This window comes from Carassius gibelio, chromosome A12 (assembly GCF_023724105.1).
Source record: "Carassius gibelio isolate Cgi1373 ecotype wild population from Czech Republic chromosome A12, carGib1.2-hapl.c, whole genome shotgun sequence".
Lineage (NCBI taxonomy): Eukaryota > Metazoa > Chordata > Actinopteri > Cypriniformes > Cyprinidae > Carassius > Carassius gibelio.
This window is the reverse complement of record NC_068382.1, coordinates 17986915-18005584: the sequence shown is the minus strand read 5'-3', so window position 1 is coordinate 18005584 and position 18670 is coordinate 17986915. Positions and strand designations below refer to the sequence as shown.

General features: G+C 37.6%; 2 protein-coding genes across 5 annotated transcripts in view; one reads left to right on the top strand and one right to left on the bottom strand.

Moving 5' to 3' along the window:
• Positions 1-31: 31 nt before the first annotated feature.
• On the top strand, positions 32-15700 carry LOC128025359 (von Willebrand factor A domain-containing protein 2-like). Of its 3 annotated transcripts, none has more exons than XM_052611640.1 (14): positions 32-104; positions 4233-4293; positions 5363-5437; positions 6192-6325; positions 6958-7067; positions 8710-8904; positions 10440-10573; positions 10659-10788; positions 11039-11094; positions 11446-11553; positions 12679-13257; positions 13799-14350; positions 14462-14584; positions 15019-15700. In XM_052611640.1, the coding sequence occupies exons 2-14, from the start codon at positions 4242-4244 to the stop codon at positions 15156-15158; spliced, it is 2388 nt and encodes a 795-aa protein (XP_052467600.1). In that variant the 5' UTR covers positions 32-104; positions 4233-4241; the 3' UTR covers positions 15159-15700. The 3 variants fall into 3 exon arrangements, with proteins under 3 accessions (XP_052467600.1, XP_052467598.1, XP_052467599.1); XM_052611638.1 differs by having other exon boundaries at positions 10656-10788; XM_052611639.1 differs by lacking the exon at positions 32-104 and adding an exon at positions 1862-1947 and having other exon boundaries at positions 10656-10788.
• Positions 15650-18670, bottom strand: part of LOC128025358 (actin filament-associated protein 1-like 2) — a 33148-nt gene continuing 30127 nt past the window's right edge. Inside the window, exons 15-19 of one of the 2 annotated variants that reach the window (XM_052611637.1) lie at positions 18275-18545; positions 17959-18129; positions 17648-17835; positions 17141-17293; positions 15650-16260 (exon numbers count right to left, since the gene is read on the bottom strand). In XM_052611637.1, coding sequence (XP_052467597.1) covers positions 16234-16260; positions 17141-17293; positions 17648-17835; positions 17959-18129; positions 18275-18545 — 810 coding nt within the window. In that variant the 3' untranslated portion in view covers positions 15650-16233. Of the gene's footprint in view, positions 16261-17140; positions 17294-17647; positions 17836-17958; positions 18133-18274; positions 18546-18670 lie in introns of both variants that reach the window. The other variant, XM_052611636.1, reaches the window with a different exon arrangement.

The window sequence follows — 18670 nt, the reverse complement described above, 5'->3', positions numbered from 1 at the left end:
AGTCAGTACGGAAGTAGAGCAGAATACTCTTGTGTTCCCCGCTGAGGAGAGACTGGGACACTTCAGTTCCCGCGGCGTGGACAGAACGGTCGTGTCACTGAGAGGTGAGAGATTTACTCCTGAGCTATTAAAGTTTTTAAGATTAAATATAAATGTTTTAACATTTCTTTGATCTATAGTCTGTTGTTAATCCGAAACATTAAACGTAAAACCGTTGGTGCAGCGGTGCTGGACATTACAAAAGTGCTTTTTTTTTCTTGCGCATTATTACTTTTCCAACAGCAAAATTTAACTGCGTCATTTCAGTTCACGCATGAGAAGATTAATGTAACGACAAATGTTTGATTCGCGTTCTCTGCATTAAATCTACCTTGTTGCTTAAATCAAAAACTTTAGGCTTGTTTCTTCTAAACATTGTGCGACAGTGGGGAGAAAAAAACTGCTGTGGATTTTATTAGATTAAATATTGGCGTAATCGAATTTAAACTAACATTTGCATGAAAGAAAATAATACATTGTATCTAAATTACTCTTAATAGTCAGGTGGTTTCCTTTGTTAATTAATTCGTGCTAATGATGCTTTTAGCAGCAAATACATTAAAACTGTTTTTCATAACAACTGATGTATATGACTAGATTAAAATGATGATTTCTCCATAATGTTTGATGCGTGACAATCTATACAACTGAATTGTCACAAATTGCTTGTAATAAGTGAGCTCGGGAGGAGGCACCTACTGTGTCATTTCATCCGCGTCTCTTCTCATTCACTGTCCCTCATGTGGTTATAGAAGTGTCTAGTGTTGCTCAGGTCATTTGCTCCCTGCATAGGGATCAAGCAGCTGCATACACCTGTGTCTTGTCCATTAACAAGCGTTGCCTTTTAAGCTCTGCAGTGCCAAATAAATATATTTAGCATTTTAAAAATAACATGCAACAGTATGAAAGCTCATGAAGCCTGCAACTCAGTCTATTTTTATTTATTTATTAATTAAATCGTTTTCAGTGCATTTATAGTGACAAAGGTTCTTGGCACTGTGGGTTGTTATGCATGAAACTGTAGAATGTTTTTTTTTTTTTTTTTTTTTCTTCTCATGGGCCTGCATGGAGATTGTGGAATGATTAAGAGAAAAAAATATTAAAGTTGATCCAATTTAAATGAATAAAAATGTATTAAATATATGTTTAAAAAATCCAAGAAAAAAAAAAGACAAAAATATATATCTAGATTTTACGATTGGGGTTCCTCACACAAAGATGGTCCTATTTGAGGGTCTGTAGCATCTAAAATATTGAAAATCTCTGAATTAAGGCATCTTGGGTGAGGAGTTGTTCATAGATAAAGTAGGAAATGATTAAATTGCACTCTTAAGCTTAGACCAGTGAGGAATGTATGAATTAGGAGAGCAAAGCTAGAGCTTTTACTGTGCCGCTCTGGCCCTAGATGGCTTAACTTGTTACACACTGATACGGTTGTTAGTCAAGGTTATCGTATGGCAGGTTTTTATCAGATTCCCTTTGATTACTGTAGTCCAACTTTCTAAAGAGTCCTGTGTGGCTGAATTGTCCAAAACTCTTGCTCTCAGTTTGCTGGATTTGATTCTTTACAGAACAGATTCTATCTTAAAGAATGTCAGGTGGCATTCCTAATGTTTCCTCTCTTGAGTGTTGTTCTTGGTGGGTCTTTAGAGTGAGATGATCAAAGAGTGAGAGCACGGGTCAGAATTGCCTCAATACTCACTTCATTTCCTTCCAAAACTGATAATCACTCTGCCTTAAAACTACTCTTGACACCTGTAACCTGACCAATCAGATAACTCATTTCACCTGTGTTCTTTAAATGTCTCTCATACACATTAAGAAAATATACCACTGGATGCACACTAGCATGAATAGACTTATACTGTTTATCTGCTTTTATCAACTACAAAGACTACATTCAGGAAGGTTTGTGAACTGAAAACTGAAAATAGCCATGATGCAATCTGGTGTCATTAAGTTGCATTATGGATGTGTCTACCTATGATTTTCTATAAACCTTTACTCAACAGAAGGCTGGAGCTTGAAATGATTTTTTAAATATGTTTTTGAAAGAAGCCTCTCATGCTCACCTAGGCTGCATTATTTGATTCAAAAAACTCTTTTCTGTTTTATTATATTTTAAAATGTGATTTATTCCCATGGTGGTAAAGCTTTAGTGTGACACTCTTTTTAATATGCTGAATTGCTGCTGAAGAAACATTTCTTCATACTATTAATGTTTAAAACAGTTGTGCATTTATTTGAAATAGTTTTTTGTAACCTTAGAAATGTCTTTACTGTCATTTTGATATATTTAATGCATTCTTGCATCCTTCTTTCAAAAAATTGTACTGTCCTCAAGCTTTTGAACATGTCATGTGTCTAATGTAGTAATAATAATGATAATTCATTGGAAAGAAGAAGATAATTCTGATAGTCTGAGCACGAGCCAGTTCTTTTATTTTAAGTGTTGGTTCTGGATGGTTGCTGGTTTGACTTTAATTCCAGAGTAGAACAAGTTGATGTTAACATTGAATCCTGTGTCCAATATAGCGTTGAACAATTCTTCTGTCTGGTGCCGCCAGTTGGCATTCGTCAACATGTTTAATTTAATAAAGTGTGGCTCTTAAAGATGTGAACTTTGACCTTAAGCTTTGGTAATGTTGCATAAAAGGATTTTTTGGCTGCAGGGAGACTTAATCTGAGATGAAGAGTATCATGCAGTTTTCTCCACACACCACTGGGCTCTCCTCCACATTTCTCAAAACACAGAGGGGTAAATGATTAGTCTGATGTGAGGACAGTTTGACTGGCTTAGACCTGAGCTTGCCTGCTACCAGGGGGACAGCTACAGTAGGAACAATGTTTGGGGCCCTGTAATGCCTACTCATTAAGGCTGGTTCACACGGCAGGATAATTGGGCCGATTTTAGCCCCGATTCAGCCCTTCCGACAATCTTAGGATGCTCCGATTATCGTAAAATAATCTGATCAAATATTCCTGCCGTGTGTGGTGTGTTAAGACTAATCTCCTCTGCTCGGAAGAATGTCGGGACCGCTCCGATCTCAAATCGGGGATATCCAACATGTTGGATTTATTTTGCCCGATTTCTTCTCGTGTGTGGTGTCCCCCAAGGACAAACAATCACGCAGCCTGTGGACTGTGGCGTGTAGCCAATCAGAACGCGAGGTGACGAGGCAGTGATAGTACCGGGAAACAAAATCAAAACAGCCGGCGTATATAATATAACAAATACAAATAAAGTCGATGGGCATAACTACATCCACAACTGCAGTCCACCAGAGTACATGGAAACTAATATATGAACGTTTATTTCAACGGTTATTAATCTGTGTAGTACGTAACAACATTTCTATGAGATAAAACAACAACTTATCTCCATATCATGATATAGCAAGTATAGTCCATGCTCGCGTCGTCTCCACCTCTTTGACCATCGCCTTTTCTTATTTTTCTTATGTTTTTTTTTCCCGTTAAAAACAAAGCACAAACTATGGCCACTGCATCCTCTTCGTCCGCCATGATTGTTTACTCTAAAGTCACGTTTGATCTCGAGGGATTTTGCGAGATTTCCCGTCTGACCTGGGAATGCTCGGGAGTCAAATCGGTTCGTGTGTGATGTGTTGATATTGCCGTGTGGCTGCACACCACACACGGAGCGACCAAAACTGTTAGACCCGTGATTTTTTATCGCCGTGTGTGGGGTCTCTCAGGTTTGGAAAATCTGCCGACAATTTTAAAATCGTCCCGTGTGAACCAGGCCTTAGGCTCAGTGCTCAGGCGGCCTCCCAACAAGATTTTGTCACGAGTCCCTTGAGTTGTAGTTGTCAATCATTGTATTAAGTATAAGGGAGCAGACTAGACCACTGGTACCTGAGTGAGTCCCTCAGCCATTAGTTGGTTGAAATAGCCCTCAGACTGGCTCTTTCTCATCCCATGTTCCTTGCTTATCCGACCAGTGCCTCTGAGGGTCAGTAAAAATTGCCTCACCAACTTCAAGCCCACCAACACATGAGTGTAATTCCAAGAAATCTTTCTCTCCAAATTAGTTTTTCCTGATAGTCTTTTATCTTTTTTTAGAATTCTCAAGTTTTTTTTTGGCACAGTTGCTCAGTAGTTGGCCTATTCAAAGACTTCCTGCAAAACTCCTTCCTAAGTTTTAATTGATCCTTGTTTTGTTCATATTTCAGGGCTTAAAAATGTTCTCTAGTAGCCAGCTGTATCTCCTTCTCATGTTCCTGTTTGGTCAAGGTAAGAGGAAGTGACTGCGCACTTGCTGTTATTGAATTTCATATCATCTAAATTGTATTTTATTTTGTTTTATAACAAAACCATAAAGCTTCATGGTTCACAACAAATAAGGGAGATAAGATTTACACAAACAGTTTATATCAAAGAATCCATCAAAAATATTAAATGTATCTATTTATTGTTAAAAATAACTCTCGTCTCGGCCCTGGGCTGTTCACATGGGCCCTGTCTCTCAATCAGTGTTTCTAAGCATGAGAGAGCATGTTGCTCTGGACCCTGCTCACTCGAGGAGCAAGCACAGGCCAGGACAGCCGGACCATTCTCTTCACATCCAGTGGGCGTTGCGGGAATGGAAATCGTCCTGAATTAGTCCCCTCTGAAGGGTGTTTAGTGAGTTTCATGCGGCGCTGTGTCGTAGGGCAAGAGGTCGACACAGCTGTCTAGAAATCATGCTCAAATGACTCATTTGTGTAAGCTGTTGTTGACTTTGACGGTGCCTGAGGGAGAATGTCCAGGTCACATTTCACCTGAAAATGTCTTTAGGGACATTCAGATATTTTGTGTTGTATTGTATTTGCGTTATTTTCATAAAAATTTAGCACATTTTCATCATTGAAATGAATTATTTTTTATTTATGTATTAATTGTGTGATTTAAAGCTATTACAGTTTATATATAAAAAAATAAAATAAAATCAAGCATAATTACCATAAATGTGGCAGTACAAGATATATAATTCTGGTACATAAATATTAGTTTTTGTAATGTATCATATTTTCATGTATCAATAAATTTCCAGTACAAGGATTAGGGATGGTGCTTTTTTTTTTTAAATAACCTTAAAATAGGTTGCAAGCTTTTTGTATCTAATTTATTTCTTTAGATTTTTGGGTGAAATATGACCCGTTTTTGGCTGGTTTTATTCGTTTATAAACTTTGAAACTTTTAAAAACTATAAAAAAAAATGGATGTAAAACATATTCATATATTATAGAACAATCTCTTGAAGATTGTTTGGTAAGTCTGCTATCTACTAACTCTACTATTGACAGTATCTCTTTCTTTATAGTTTGGTTCATTTCCTCGGTGCAGGAAATGCAAACGGATCTTGAAACCATTATGAAGATAAACGCTGCTGGAGAAAGTTAGTGCTGACTTTTTTTCCTTTTTTTTTCTCAGAAAATCAGGTGATGAATCCTCAAACATTTACAAAGCAGCCCTGTAGTGTAGTTGAACAGCATTGAAAATATGTATTGAATAGAAAAATACATGTCTGTATGAAGTAATCTACAGTACTGAGTTTAACCTGTGTTTTCAAGTAAAGAGAGGGCTTCGTTTCATGTTGAATATCTAAAGAAATGACTCCACAGAGATACAGAAAACCTGAGACTGTGTATTTACTTGCCTATAACTTAGGGTGCACAATTGCCTACAGACATTACCTAAATCATGTTATCTAGAAATTACATTTAGCTTAAAAAACAAACAAACATTAGAAGTCTATTTTGTGTCCTCATTTGCATAACTAAAAGTGTGCATGTGCTGTTACAGACAGGGCATGCTATCTGTCTAATCGACTTCTATATGACAGCCGGCAGGTTCTAACATGACAGCTACATGCATTATAATTAGGCCGGTTGGCTAGCACAAACTTGCTGTAATGTGTTTGTGAGTGTATATATATCCCTGCTAGAACATGCCACAGGTGACCTTTGAGCTGCTTAAGTCTGTCAAATACAGGCTAGTGTGTGTGTGTGAACATGTTGTTTAGCACCACCATTGTGTTGCTTCATGTGCCGCAGGATAAATCAGTCTGGACTTTCATAGACTAATATTACACATTAGTGACAATTCAGTATAGATGGGTAAGCTTTGTGTTTTCTCCTGTGTGTGGTCAGTGATGCAGTGCTCCACAGCAATGGATATTCTCTTTGTGATGGATAGCTCTCACAGCGTTGGGAAAGGAGGATTTGAACGGTCCCGTCATTATGTGATGAAGCTGTGTGAAGCTCTCGATGTCAGCACAGAGAAGGTCAGATTACATACTATCAGAATAAAGGAAATGTTCTCCCCAAATTGAAAAATTTTCATTATTTACTCACCCTCAATCTCCTCTCTATAGTGTTTCTGTAGTGGAGAAACATAATTTTTTTTTTTTACTTTTTTTTTTTTTTTTAAGTGTACTTTTTGAAATAGTGTTAATGAAAATATACTTTTTTTCATTAACAAACCATTTTAAAAAACAACATTCATTATTGCATATGCAATAATCAAATGTGAATTATTATCATTAATAATTGTGAATTATCTCAGTTTTTTTGTGTTTATTTTCATATATAGCTAAGAATATACACAGTAATCAAATTCTTTTTTTCATATATATGACAGCCATTGTTTACTACAAAAGATTGGAACAACACCAGGGTGAAATAACCTGAAAAATTAGGTGTAGAAACAATTTTCAATAAGAAATTCTTAAAGAAATCACAAGTAACAAATACAATTTTGAAGAATAAGTCTGCAATACTGCAGACTGTATTTTAAGTATTTTCTTGTAAAAACATTTTTTTTCTTAATGTTCTTTTCTTTTAAGTTTGAAAGGCTGTTTTTGAACTTATGGTATTATGATGTCAAATAAAAAACTTTGCTTTCTGTTTTGGGCAGGTGAGAGTTGGAGTTATTCAGTTTGGTTCCACGCCCAAACTGGAAATCAGTCTAGACTCCTACAAGAGCAAACTGGAGCTGAAGAAAAAGATGAAGAAGATCCAGTATAGGTACAGAGATTATTATTACTGTGTGTCTGTCAGGCCTTAGCACTTCCTGTGGAGGATGAGAAATACCTCACTCCATTGGATGTCTTGGAGACTTTGCCAACACAGAGCTGAGGGATTCGTCACTCTCAACATGAGTGTGAATTACACTCTGAGCACACAGCTGGCCTGAACCTCATCACCCAGTCAGGACATACCGCATCTCCCTCAACAGGCTGTGAAATTACGGTTTCAGATTCCTACTCTATGAAAATATCACTAATTGTCTGTCTTGCTGAATAAATGTGAGAGAAGATGATGGAGAGAAGCCCAGCTGTGCACATGTCTGCATCTCATCTGGGACTCAGTCAGTATCCCTGTAGGATATAGGAGATCATGTATTTCAGCACAGGATAAAGGATTGTCAATATATGACAGTGAAATTTGTATCTTTTATTCACTAGTCACTCATGAAACTGTATTGTGTACATGCATGCATTCATACACTTACTGTACATAAATAAATAGATTCAATTATTATTTTTATTATTGTCATTATTATTAATTTTGATATTATTAAGGTCTCATTTTTGTAATTTGAAAAAAGATAAAATAATATAGAATTATTATATTAAGTGATATAATTTGTAATATTTCTATAGTTTTACTGCCTTTTATGTTGATTTAAGAGACAACAACACAAAAGGTGAATTACAGTATTAAGAATTACTATTAAATTATTGAAAATCGTCTGTGTGTGCATGTATAAATACTATATAAACTTAAAATATCTAAATATATAACGGAACTCAATCAATTAATATATTTTATTATGGTTTTAAATACTATAGAAAAAGAGTTTCATGAGTGTTCAGTTTTTTATATTATTCTGTATAGAATTTATTTAGGGAAAAAACTTGTATTTTGCATTTGTATCTTCTGTCTACTACAGATGCTTTCATTACAAGATAATATTATCAGTATAAGGCTTTACAGCAATTTCTGATCTTCTGTATGAAGGAGTTCACATGGTCCGTGTTACAAATTAGCTTGTTTAATTGGTGACCTTGAAATAGTGCAGAATCTTATTTCATTTTACATAATTGTTCTTTGATTTACCTTTTCCATAACTCCTAAAATCCTTTATTACTGGCTTTAAATTAGATTTCGAACCCTACATTTTCAGTGTGTTGCTCTAGATTTTTAAGCCTGACTGTGCTGCTGTAGGTATCTGATTTGCTGTTCTAGTGGAGGACAAACAACAAAGCTCAGTATTAAAGACTGAAATATCGTTTCACAGTGATGTGTGCGGCAGTAGTTTATTTTGATATTCTAGACTCTCTGTTTTGTTTTAAAAATGCAATATGTTAAAGGTACTTTCGGTTACATTTTTCGGACTATAAGTCGCACCTAAGTATAAGTCGCATCAGTCCATCAGTCACTGGACTATAAATCGCATTTATTTAGAAGAAGCAAGAGAAATCATTAGCGTCTACAGGTGCCTACAGCGCCATCTCGCGGCTGTAGACGGTAATGATTTCTTCATGTCAAATTAATTTTGATAAATAAGTCAAACCTGACTGTAACTAGCCAAACTATGAAAAAAAGTGCCACTTATAGTCCGAAAAATATGGTAAGTCTGTTTTTTTCTCTCTCTCTCGCTCAGAGGTGGAAGCACACAGACAGGTCTGGCTCTGAAGTTTGTTTTGAGGAAGGGGTTTTCCGGCGGACGCAATTCCACAGTGCCACGCGTCGTCATCCTCTTATCTGATGGAAAGTCCCAGGGGGCAGTGCATCTGGCTGCCTCGGAGCTCAAGCTGTCTGGAGTGACTCTGTTTGCCGTGGGGATCCATTACCCTAGGTAACACATCACATTTACTTTCACGTCAATAATGGAATAAAACCCTCACAGCTCTAATAACCTGCTTCACAAAACCTGTCAAAAACATCACCGGACCACAAAATAATTTTTAGTGAAATAATACGTTATATTTTGCTAAAGTAAAATGAGGCTGTAAGATATTTTTATGTGGCATTATTTTCATGACATTTTCACACCACATATTCACTACTTTAGTGAAAAAACAATTTCTGTAATGTAAAAAATATTTAAATGTAATATATAATTATGTATATTATTTTCAATTTATTAATTGTACTAACTGTAGTCAATTGTAGTCAAAAAGTCTGTTATCTGTTGTACTGCTTTCATTTTATGCTGAATAAAGACAACAACAATACAACACAAAACCGTGAATTACTGCAATAAGACTCTATATTAAAAACCGTGTGATCGTGCCAATTATGGAAGAAATGTAAAAAAAACAACAACTAGCTTTCACTTAATGTCGAACAATAAAGAAAAATATAAAAATATAAACGAAAAATCGTTAACACTACAATAAGGTTCATTAGTAAATATTACTAACTGATTAAGTTAACATGAACCAAGAATGAACAATACTTCTACAGCCTTTTATTAACTGTAGTTAATAATAATTTCAACATTTACTATCGCATTATAAAATCAAACGTTATGCTTGTTAACATTCATGCACTGTGAATTAACAAGAACTAACAATGAATAACTGTATTTTCATTAACTAACATTAACAGCGATGAATAAATACTGTAATACATGTATTGCTCATTGTTCGTTCATGTTAGTTAATACATTAACTACATTAATTAATGGAACCTTATTGTAAAATCTAAACTGTCATTGGCATAAAACAATAAAAAATTGGGGAGAAATCATGTGAAAATTATTAGCACCCCTAGGCAATAATTTGCCTCATTTATGTCATAACGAGGTTTCCTCATGAAATGAGAAATGAAAGATTAAAATTATAAACATATCAGATTCTTTTTTTCATATTTACCAAAGGGCCTAATAATTCTGACCAGTGTGTGGTGAAGTATTTCCTTGTGCACTTGTTAATACACATCGTCAGTAACCATGATGTTATCAGATAGTAATACTGTGGTACTTTAAGTATATACCATGGTACTGAGAGTAATTCTGTAATCTGTACTTTTTTTTATTAGTGATTGTTCTGAAGCATTTTGCAGGGACAGGTGCTGTCATATTGTAAATGTCTTCAGCTCTATTAGTCTGTGAATTGACTGGCTGACAGCTCTAGATACAGTAAATGAGTACATTTACATAATATCGTAAGGATCATGCGATACAGTAATGGCTGATAAAATTCAGCTTTGGCATCACAGGAAAAAATTACATCTTAAAAACAATTAAATTGAAAACAGTCATTTTAAATGTTAAAAAATATTTCAAATCTTACCAACCCCAAACTATAGTAGTAAATGTATTTGATGATTAGTGCTTTTCACAATACATATCAGCTGTCAAATCATGCCTTGTCTTTCTCTCCTAAGATGGGAAGAGCTCCGTAAATTGGCGAGCAGCCCCTCAGACTCTCACGTATTCTTCGCGGAGCACTTCAGTGACGCTGTAAACGGGTTATTCACTACCCTCACCACCTCATCCGTCTGTACTGCCGTTCCTTCAGGTAAAAACTCACCTGTGTCTTAATCAACAGCACCATCTGGGTTTATGAACAGCGAGTCACGTTTCCTGGACTGTGACATCAGCAGGGTGCAAAGTGGAGTCTTACCCGTGTGTTCAGAAAACCCTGGAGACGGTCAAAGAGCTTCAGGGAAACTTCATGTGCTGGAAGGGGTCCAAGGGATACTCCCCGTACACATCCCTCTGCCCTCATTACAGGTAAATGACATGGATGGAGCAAAACACAATGATCTTGAGATGCTTTTGGCCTAATTGAAGTGTAAGTATACTATGTTAAAATGACCTTAATGTGCATTGACTCTGTTTCACACAATAATAAAAAAAATTATAATAAATTGTTGCTAATTTTCACTATTATTTTTAATTGTGAAGTTTCATGGCCTGAGGTAAAACTAAGTTCATTAACAGGAATTTGTGGACTGAAATTGGTTTTCGCATCATCTTACAGGTATAACAAAGTTTACAGGCAACACCCTGTTGTCTGTCACAGGACTATATGTCCAGGTAAGAGCTAACAATCAAAATAATGAATATTTAATTTCATAATCATTAGAATTTTAGGTAATAGTTTAGAATAGAGACCAATTTTCACTATTAACTAGTTGCTTATTAGCATACCTATTATTAACATAATAGCTGTTAATTAGTACTTATAAAGCATATATTCTGCATGACCATATTCTTTATCCCTAATCCTGCCCAATACCTAAATTTAACAACTACCTAACTAATTATTAAAAAAAGTAGCAAAGTAGGAGATTATTGAGGCAAAAATCTTAGTTAATGGTTTGTTAAATGCAAGAATTGGCCCTTAAAATAAAGTGTGCCCAAATGTGACTAACATTCTCTGTTCAGAACCCTGTGATTCTCAGCCCTGTCAGAACGGGGGGACGTGTTTATCTGAGGGACTGGAGAAATACCGCTGCGAGTGTCCCGCGGGGTATGGTAGTGACCCCAATTGTGGTGAGTTCACACTTCTCTTCCCACACTCCTCAGAATCTAATGAGCTGTTCCAGTCTCACGTTCACTGTCAGATGTGTGTGTGTGTTGTTTTGGTGAGTTTGGTTGGAGTGTGTGGGGGTGGGGGTATGGGTATGGGTGGGGTGGTTGGGGTTTCATAAACAGCTCATGGTCTCACATTACAGCGGGGGTCAGCTTTTGGGTCAGGTCACGGCTGACTGAAATATACCTCAGACGTCTTACGTCCTACAGATGAAAGGGACACTCTAATTATGAGCTAATACCACACTGTTCTCCTCTCCAAATGCCCTCAAAGTCAGAAACATTGCTAACGTCTTGCCTTGTGCAGTGAATCAATTAATTATATTGCAATAATAGTACCTTAATTTTATTAATGGCACAGCAGTCTCCAAAAACAATCGTCCAAAGAATGTTGGCATAAAATCTGTGTAAAATATCTGTAGACTTGGTTCTGACCACACAAACATACACAGACATATTTTCAAGGTGGGGGAGTAGTTTCCTAAATGAGATTCAGAGATAGAAGCCTTCATCAGTCTTCATGAGTTCCATTGTAACACTGACATCGAATCTTCCGGCCAATCAGAACGTGATGACACATGTAACCTCCTGTCTGTCAGTATGAATGACATCACTTGCAGGGGTTATGACCCCACTTACCTGAGAGTGAAAGACGGCTCTTTTTGTTTGTTTATGCTGTTCTTAAATGCATTTTTGCATGTGTTAAAGGGATAGTTCACCCCTCAAAAATTCAATTCTTTCATTAATTACTCACCCTCATGTCATTCCAAACCCGTAAGACCTCATATTTAATTGAAAATATCTTAATTTTTGTTCTGAAAATAAACAAAGGTCTTAAGGGTTTGGGTGAGTTATTTATAAAATAATTTTCGTTTTTGGGTGAACTGTCCCTTTAATGGATAAAGGACAGTAGAGTCCTATTCCCTTGTCTTTTAACAATGTTGTGTCTCACATGATCTTAACTAAACTCTAAAATAAACATGAGATCATGCAGAAGTGGAATGTTAAGCACGTTCATTAGATCTTAGAAAGGATTCCAAATGTATGTCATTCTGAGTGGCTTTTTACCGTATCCTCTTTTTCCAGCTCCTGTTCTAAGTTTCGACTGCTCTGTGGATGTGCTCTTCCTGCTCGAGGGCTCCTCTGCACTTACTCTGGAGGGCTTCTTGCGCTTCAAGTCCTTCCTGAAGCGTTTCATGCAGGCTGTATTGAGCTCTGACACCCCTGTGAAGATGGGGTTGGCCCAGTATGGAAGCGATGTGAAGATCGAGGCCAAAATCGGGGAGCACAGAGACCCGGCGAAGCTGATCCAGGCTGTTGAGGGCTTGGAGTATCGGGGTGGGCAGGCCAAGGCTGGAGACGCCCTTCGATACATCACACGCAATGGCTTCCAGAGCACACCTGTGTTCGCTGACATTCAGGACGACCTGCCGCGAGTGGTAGTGCTGCTCACGGGAACGCCGTCAGTGGACCCTGTGGTGGAGCCAGCAAAGTACGCACGGGACAGAGAGATCTTCATCATCGGTGTAGCACCAGAAGAGATGAGGGCTGAAATAAACAACATCACGGGGAACCCCCAGCGCACAATCAAATACCAGTCACCCGACAGATTGAGTGCAAAGATCCCTGAACTAAGAGCCAAAATTTGCAGTGTCGACAACCAGGGTAGATATCTCAACAAATCTTCATTTTAACCACTGGAAAGTCCTCAGTAAAGTCCTGAATGTGTTGTTCCTCAAGGAATAGCTCACCTAGAATTTATGATTTACACCCTCGGGTATCAGTCATTATTTCCATTAAATGTTTGGCAGAATGTCCAAGCTTTTCCATTCAGTGTAGATTGTATGTACAGTATAGCACTAATCTTATCTACAAAATTACTGACAACAGTGTGCATGAAGAGTTTTTTTTATTTACTCAATGATAATGAAGATGAAAAAATGAATCATTATGATAAATTAATCAATCTTAATCAAAACATAATGCTGCTGACATAAAAAGACAAAAATAACCCCAATACAAAGATATTGACAATGCACTTACAGATTTTTGAATAAGAAAAATCTAGAAAGAATATGATTTTTGAATAATTAATTCATAATCAGTAATCAAAGGGACTTATCAAAGTTTATTGGGGAACACAAAGGTTTTAAGGTATTAAACTTTTTTTTCTATTATTCTAAAGTAATTTTTTTGTCTTTACTAGGCTGTCTGGGTCAATCTTTGGACATTGTTTTTGTATTGGATGCCTCCAGTGGTGTAGGAAAGGACAATTTCGTCCACCTTCAAGACTTTGTTCGGAGCACCTCAGTACAGTTCGACATCAATCGAGATGTGGCTCAGATGGGACTGGTGGTCTATGGGAGGCGGCCCGTCACGGTCTTTGACCTGGATAAGTATGACTCGGGCTCTGCTGTGCTGAAGGCAGTGGGAGATGCTGCTTTTCTGGGTGGGAAGGCCTCTACAGGTTCAGCCCTGCTCCATGTGCTCTCCCAAAGCCTGACGGTGGGGAAAGGAGCACGGCCTGGAGTCAACAAGGCCGTGGTGGTACTGACTGATGGGACGGGTGCAGAAGATGCAGTAGTGCCCGCCCAGAAGATCCGGGATAGCGGAGTGTCAGTGTTTGTGATTGGCATTGGGAACATACATCAGGAGGTCCTCTTCCGCATGGCCGGCTCTGAGGATCACATGATCTCTGTACCTTCATATGATGACCTAAAATACTCTGAGGATGTGCTAGTACAGATGGTGTGTTCAGGTAATGGGCTGAACCAACGAGTACAAATATTCCTCTTTGAAAGCATTTTTTCATCTTTGATGTATTTATAGTCATTTGTTGCTCTCTTGAACTTGATCCTCTTTTCTACAGACGTGAAAAAACCTGTTAACCTGTGCAGTCCAAACCCCTGCATGAATGATGGCATCTGTGTGCTGCTGAAAGGCAGCTACCGCTGTGATTGCCATGGTTGGAAGGGTCCACACTGCGAAACACGTCAGTACCCGTTACTACTAATTAGCTTTGGGACAATAGTGGGTATAGCTGGCCAAAATATAGGTGTTTTCATTGTAGTTTTTCAAATTTTTAGTTTACTTTTAGCTTATTCGCAGCTCAGTGGAATAATCCTGCAGTGTGACAGATATTGGCTGCGCCACAGACAAACCGAATTCAAATGCTTTATGACTAAATGTAGAATACTGATTAAGAAACGTATTGTTTGCTGTGTAAATCCTGATTATTTAAACCATCTGATGAACATGATGTAACATGGCTTCAAACATCTGCTTATGTCAGTGCTTAGTATGATTTGTCCATTTCTCTGTGCCCGCCGGATGGGTCATTATTTTGGTGTTTTTAGAATGGACAAGGGGTCGGCAGGGTATGTTTAAGTGTTTTGATTTATGCATTTTTATGAACTTGTTTTTCAGGAAGCAGAGAGAAGCCATCCAGAGGAGATCTTCCTAAACCTGCAGGCCTGAGGCGCCGTCAGAACAAGAGTAAAAAAGAGCTGCTGCAGCGCTATAAGGAGCACCGCAGGAGACGCGTTTCTCACACACAGCACAGATAAAGAGAACACACACACATAGACAGAGCCACAGCTCAGCGAACTCATTATAAATTCACATCGACTTAAGATGAACATGCAATCAAGGAGACACTTCAAAAGGGATGTGTATCTATCTCTATATGCTGTTAGTGACTTAAATTAGGATTTATTTTTATTTGAGGTCGATCTTAAGGGGTTTGATGCTGTTTGTATGGTTTATTCAGCACTGAAACCCCTTTATGAACATGTATTCTGTCTGAGATTTGGACCTGGTTGTGATCTGTCATATTGAAACTCCTTCTTACAGAAAGCCTCATTCTAGAGGCTTACTTTTTGACCATATTTATTTTTTATTCACTACTTTTGTATTACATTTTTTTTTTCAGATCTTTTAGTCTAAATCAAATACTTTATAGTATTTTTGTGTTATTTTGGTGCCACCTATTGAAGAAAATGCAGTTTTCTATAATTTCAAAGCAGGATATCTGGTTCTCACTTCGCATAAATAAGAATTGTTGTCAGTACAAGCTTTTATTTGAATAAAAAGTGCATGTTTCAGCTAGCATACAGTAACAAATCAAAAACACTGAACGGATAGAAAATATATATTCACATCTTGGTTACCAGCATACATGAACCAAGCTACAATGTACCAAAGGGTTGATTTATGGTTTAGAATCTAAATGTTTCAGTTTAAAAATAGTGGTTCTCTGAGCTTTTTGGTCTCTTTTCAAGCTTGTGAAACATTCATAATGTGCACACCACATGAGTTATTTTAGTTATTCCCTTCCTTCCTCTTACATAAAAATGACTTATATAGATTTAAAATCTATTGTCATCCAATGGCGTTATTGGCAGGGAACAGAAAATATTGTCTTGGAGTAGCTCCCTTCGTGAGTACCATCTCAACCTCTGAATGCAGAGAAGCAGGGACTAGTGGAGGCTGATGTTTCAGAGGGGCGGAGCCTGCAGGTCACTGGACACACCCTCTCTCTCTCTCTCTCTCTCTCTCTCTTCCTTTCTGCCTGAAGCATTTGCCTTAGCAGTCCTTTGAGCTTTGGCTAAAAAGTCCATTTGCGCTCTCTATTTCCTTCCACTAGGTTGTGGATTTTTTCTCCCATTCCTGCAGAGAGAGAATGACATAAGCTCAGACAATAACAGAAAAAATACAATACAATTATATATATATATATATATATATATATATATATATATATATATATATATATATATACATATATTAAATTTATCAAAATTGACCAATTTTGTTACAAAAAAATACAAATAAGTAATCAATTTCAAATTAGTGATGGGAAATGAAACCATTGAACCATTTTGAAGCTTCAAATCAACTGAACAAATTGCTTCGCAAAATGATTCACTGTTTCGAAGCGCTCCAAACACCACGCAATGGTGACGGCTGCTGGTCAAAACTGTGTAAATGCAACAAAAACCCAGGCCAAAACAAACCCAATGAAAAATACTTTCTTGAAAGTATTATATATTAATTGCAATCAAAACAATAAAATATCATTATTAAAATTAAGTAAAAATACCATACATACAATTAAGTGTCTGTATTATAGGCCTTTGTGTTTTTTAAATTAATTATTATTAATATGCAAGGGCTTGTTTTGTTTGTTTTATGGAGAGTTTGTCTAAACAGGCCAGTAAAAGACAACTACTCATCATTTTAATTACACAAATCTCTACAAAGTGCAGATTTTCATTAAAAATGTCTACAAAGTGATCAAACTGATCTGAGATCGTATAACCATAGATCTCAGTGAAATCGCTTGATTCACAGGTTCACAGCGATCGCCCCTCTAAGAGAAACTTTTAACATTTCTAAACATTTTGAAACTGTTATGATGTAACGAAGCCTCGTTTACCGAAATCACGTGACTTTGGCATTTTGATAGGCGTTCCGAACCACTGGTTCAAAAGAATTTTAAAAAGCTAAGCTCTCTATTAGGACTATGGATGCAGAAGTGGACTCTGACCTTGGCCTTCTGCAGAACGTTTCCTTTGCTGGATGCCACGGTGGACGTGGGTCGGTTCTTCAGCGCTGTGGTGGAGTTGATGGTTGAATCTCCATTATTGGTGTTGCTGATGGGTGTATTTGGAGCAGGGCTGGATACAGGTGCTATCTTGGGCTAGAATACACAACAATATAAGTCAGCTGGATTCGTGTCACTCAAACAGAGTACAATCATTAGTGCAATTCAGTTCTTACCTATTCTGAATTGTACTCCCTAGTATGTTTATGTCAGATAGACAGCTCACTTGGTTTTTTCAACATTATACACTACTATTCAGAAGTTGAAGTCGGTACATTTGTTTTTGAAACAACTATCTTATGCTCACTATAAGGCTGCCTTTATTTGTTCAAAAATACAATACAGTAAAAAAAAATATAACGTGAAATATTATTACAGTTTAAAATAACTGTTTACTATTTTTATAATTTTTACATTTCTAAAATTCTGTTTTGCTGTTGTCATACTAACCGTTGAAGTTTCCAGTAGGCTGCTATCTACTGTGGTGCCCAGTGAAAAGGGTCCTGCTTCCACTTTTCTCAAACTCTCCTTCACCTCCATCAGGCTAAGCTCCACCTCCACTCGCCGGCGCTCCGCCTCGCGACACGTCTCCTCCATCTGCTTCAGACGAGCCTCCAGAGAGGCCTGCCGAGTGGGGTCTATGAGCCATAATCAAAAGCACTTATAAGCAATTTACATGTAGAGTGCCATTGTGGTGTTGAAACTACATCTTTTAACACTTGGCCATTTCCAAATATTATCATTAGGTGGCGCTACAGTACCTTGGCAGGAGCTCAGCTCCTCTTTCACCTCTCGTCTGTCTTTCCTCAGGGTGGCCAGAGTGTTTTTAACCTCCTCCCTCTCTCGCTCCAGCCGGTCTCTCTCGTCTGAGTAAAGCCGAACATCAGCCTCCGTCCTGTTCTTCCCTAATTTAACCTCAACTGACCCCGGGCCTGCTATAAACATGAGGGAATGTGTATGAGCTTCGAGCCGTGACCTACATTCACATACTGAAGGTGTGCTCACATGAGTGCATAGCTGGGAAAACACAGCAGGGTAAATGAATAAAAGTTTTACAATTGATGGTTTTACAATCACCTGCTGGAGAGAACCTGAGTTTATCAAGAAATCTGTCTGTGCTGGTAGCTTTTCCTCTGGAGGTGGGCGGAGTCTGGGGCGTCTGCGCAGACGTCTGGGGTTGGGATGGCTGTGAGGTGGGAGAGGCCCTCTTTTGGCTTTCATGACTAAGGAAACTGATTCTTTGAGTTTGGACAGGGGCTGGAGAGGGGTCTGTGTCCACTCTAGGAGAAACAGGTTTAGGGTCCATGTTCTCTGTGCTGCTCGGTAATGAGGTTTCTCTCGTTTCAGGCTGTTTTAGAAACAAATTGTATCCAGGGGTTTTAAACATTTTTATTAAAATATTTGTATACGTATTTACATGTTTTTGTATTACATTTTATATAATTTTTGCTAAATAAATATCTGTATTTTGGC

Bases quoted from the DNA above. Each gene is read 5' to 3' on its own strand.
- LOC128025359 (XM_052611638.1), top strand. From the start codon at position 4,242: ATGTTCTCTAGTAGCCAGCTGTATCTCCTTCTCATGTTCCTGTTTGGT. The intron at 10,789-11,038 runs GTAAATGACATG...ATCATCTTACAG, and splicing joins TCCCTCTGCCCTCATTACAG to GTATAACAAAGTTTACAGGC. The intron at 11,095-11,445 runs GTAAGAGCTAAC...TTCTCTGTTCAG, and splicing joins TCACAGGACTATATGTCCAG to AACCCTGTGATTCTCAGCCC.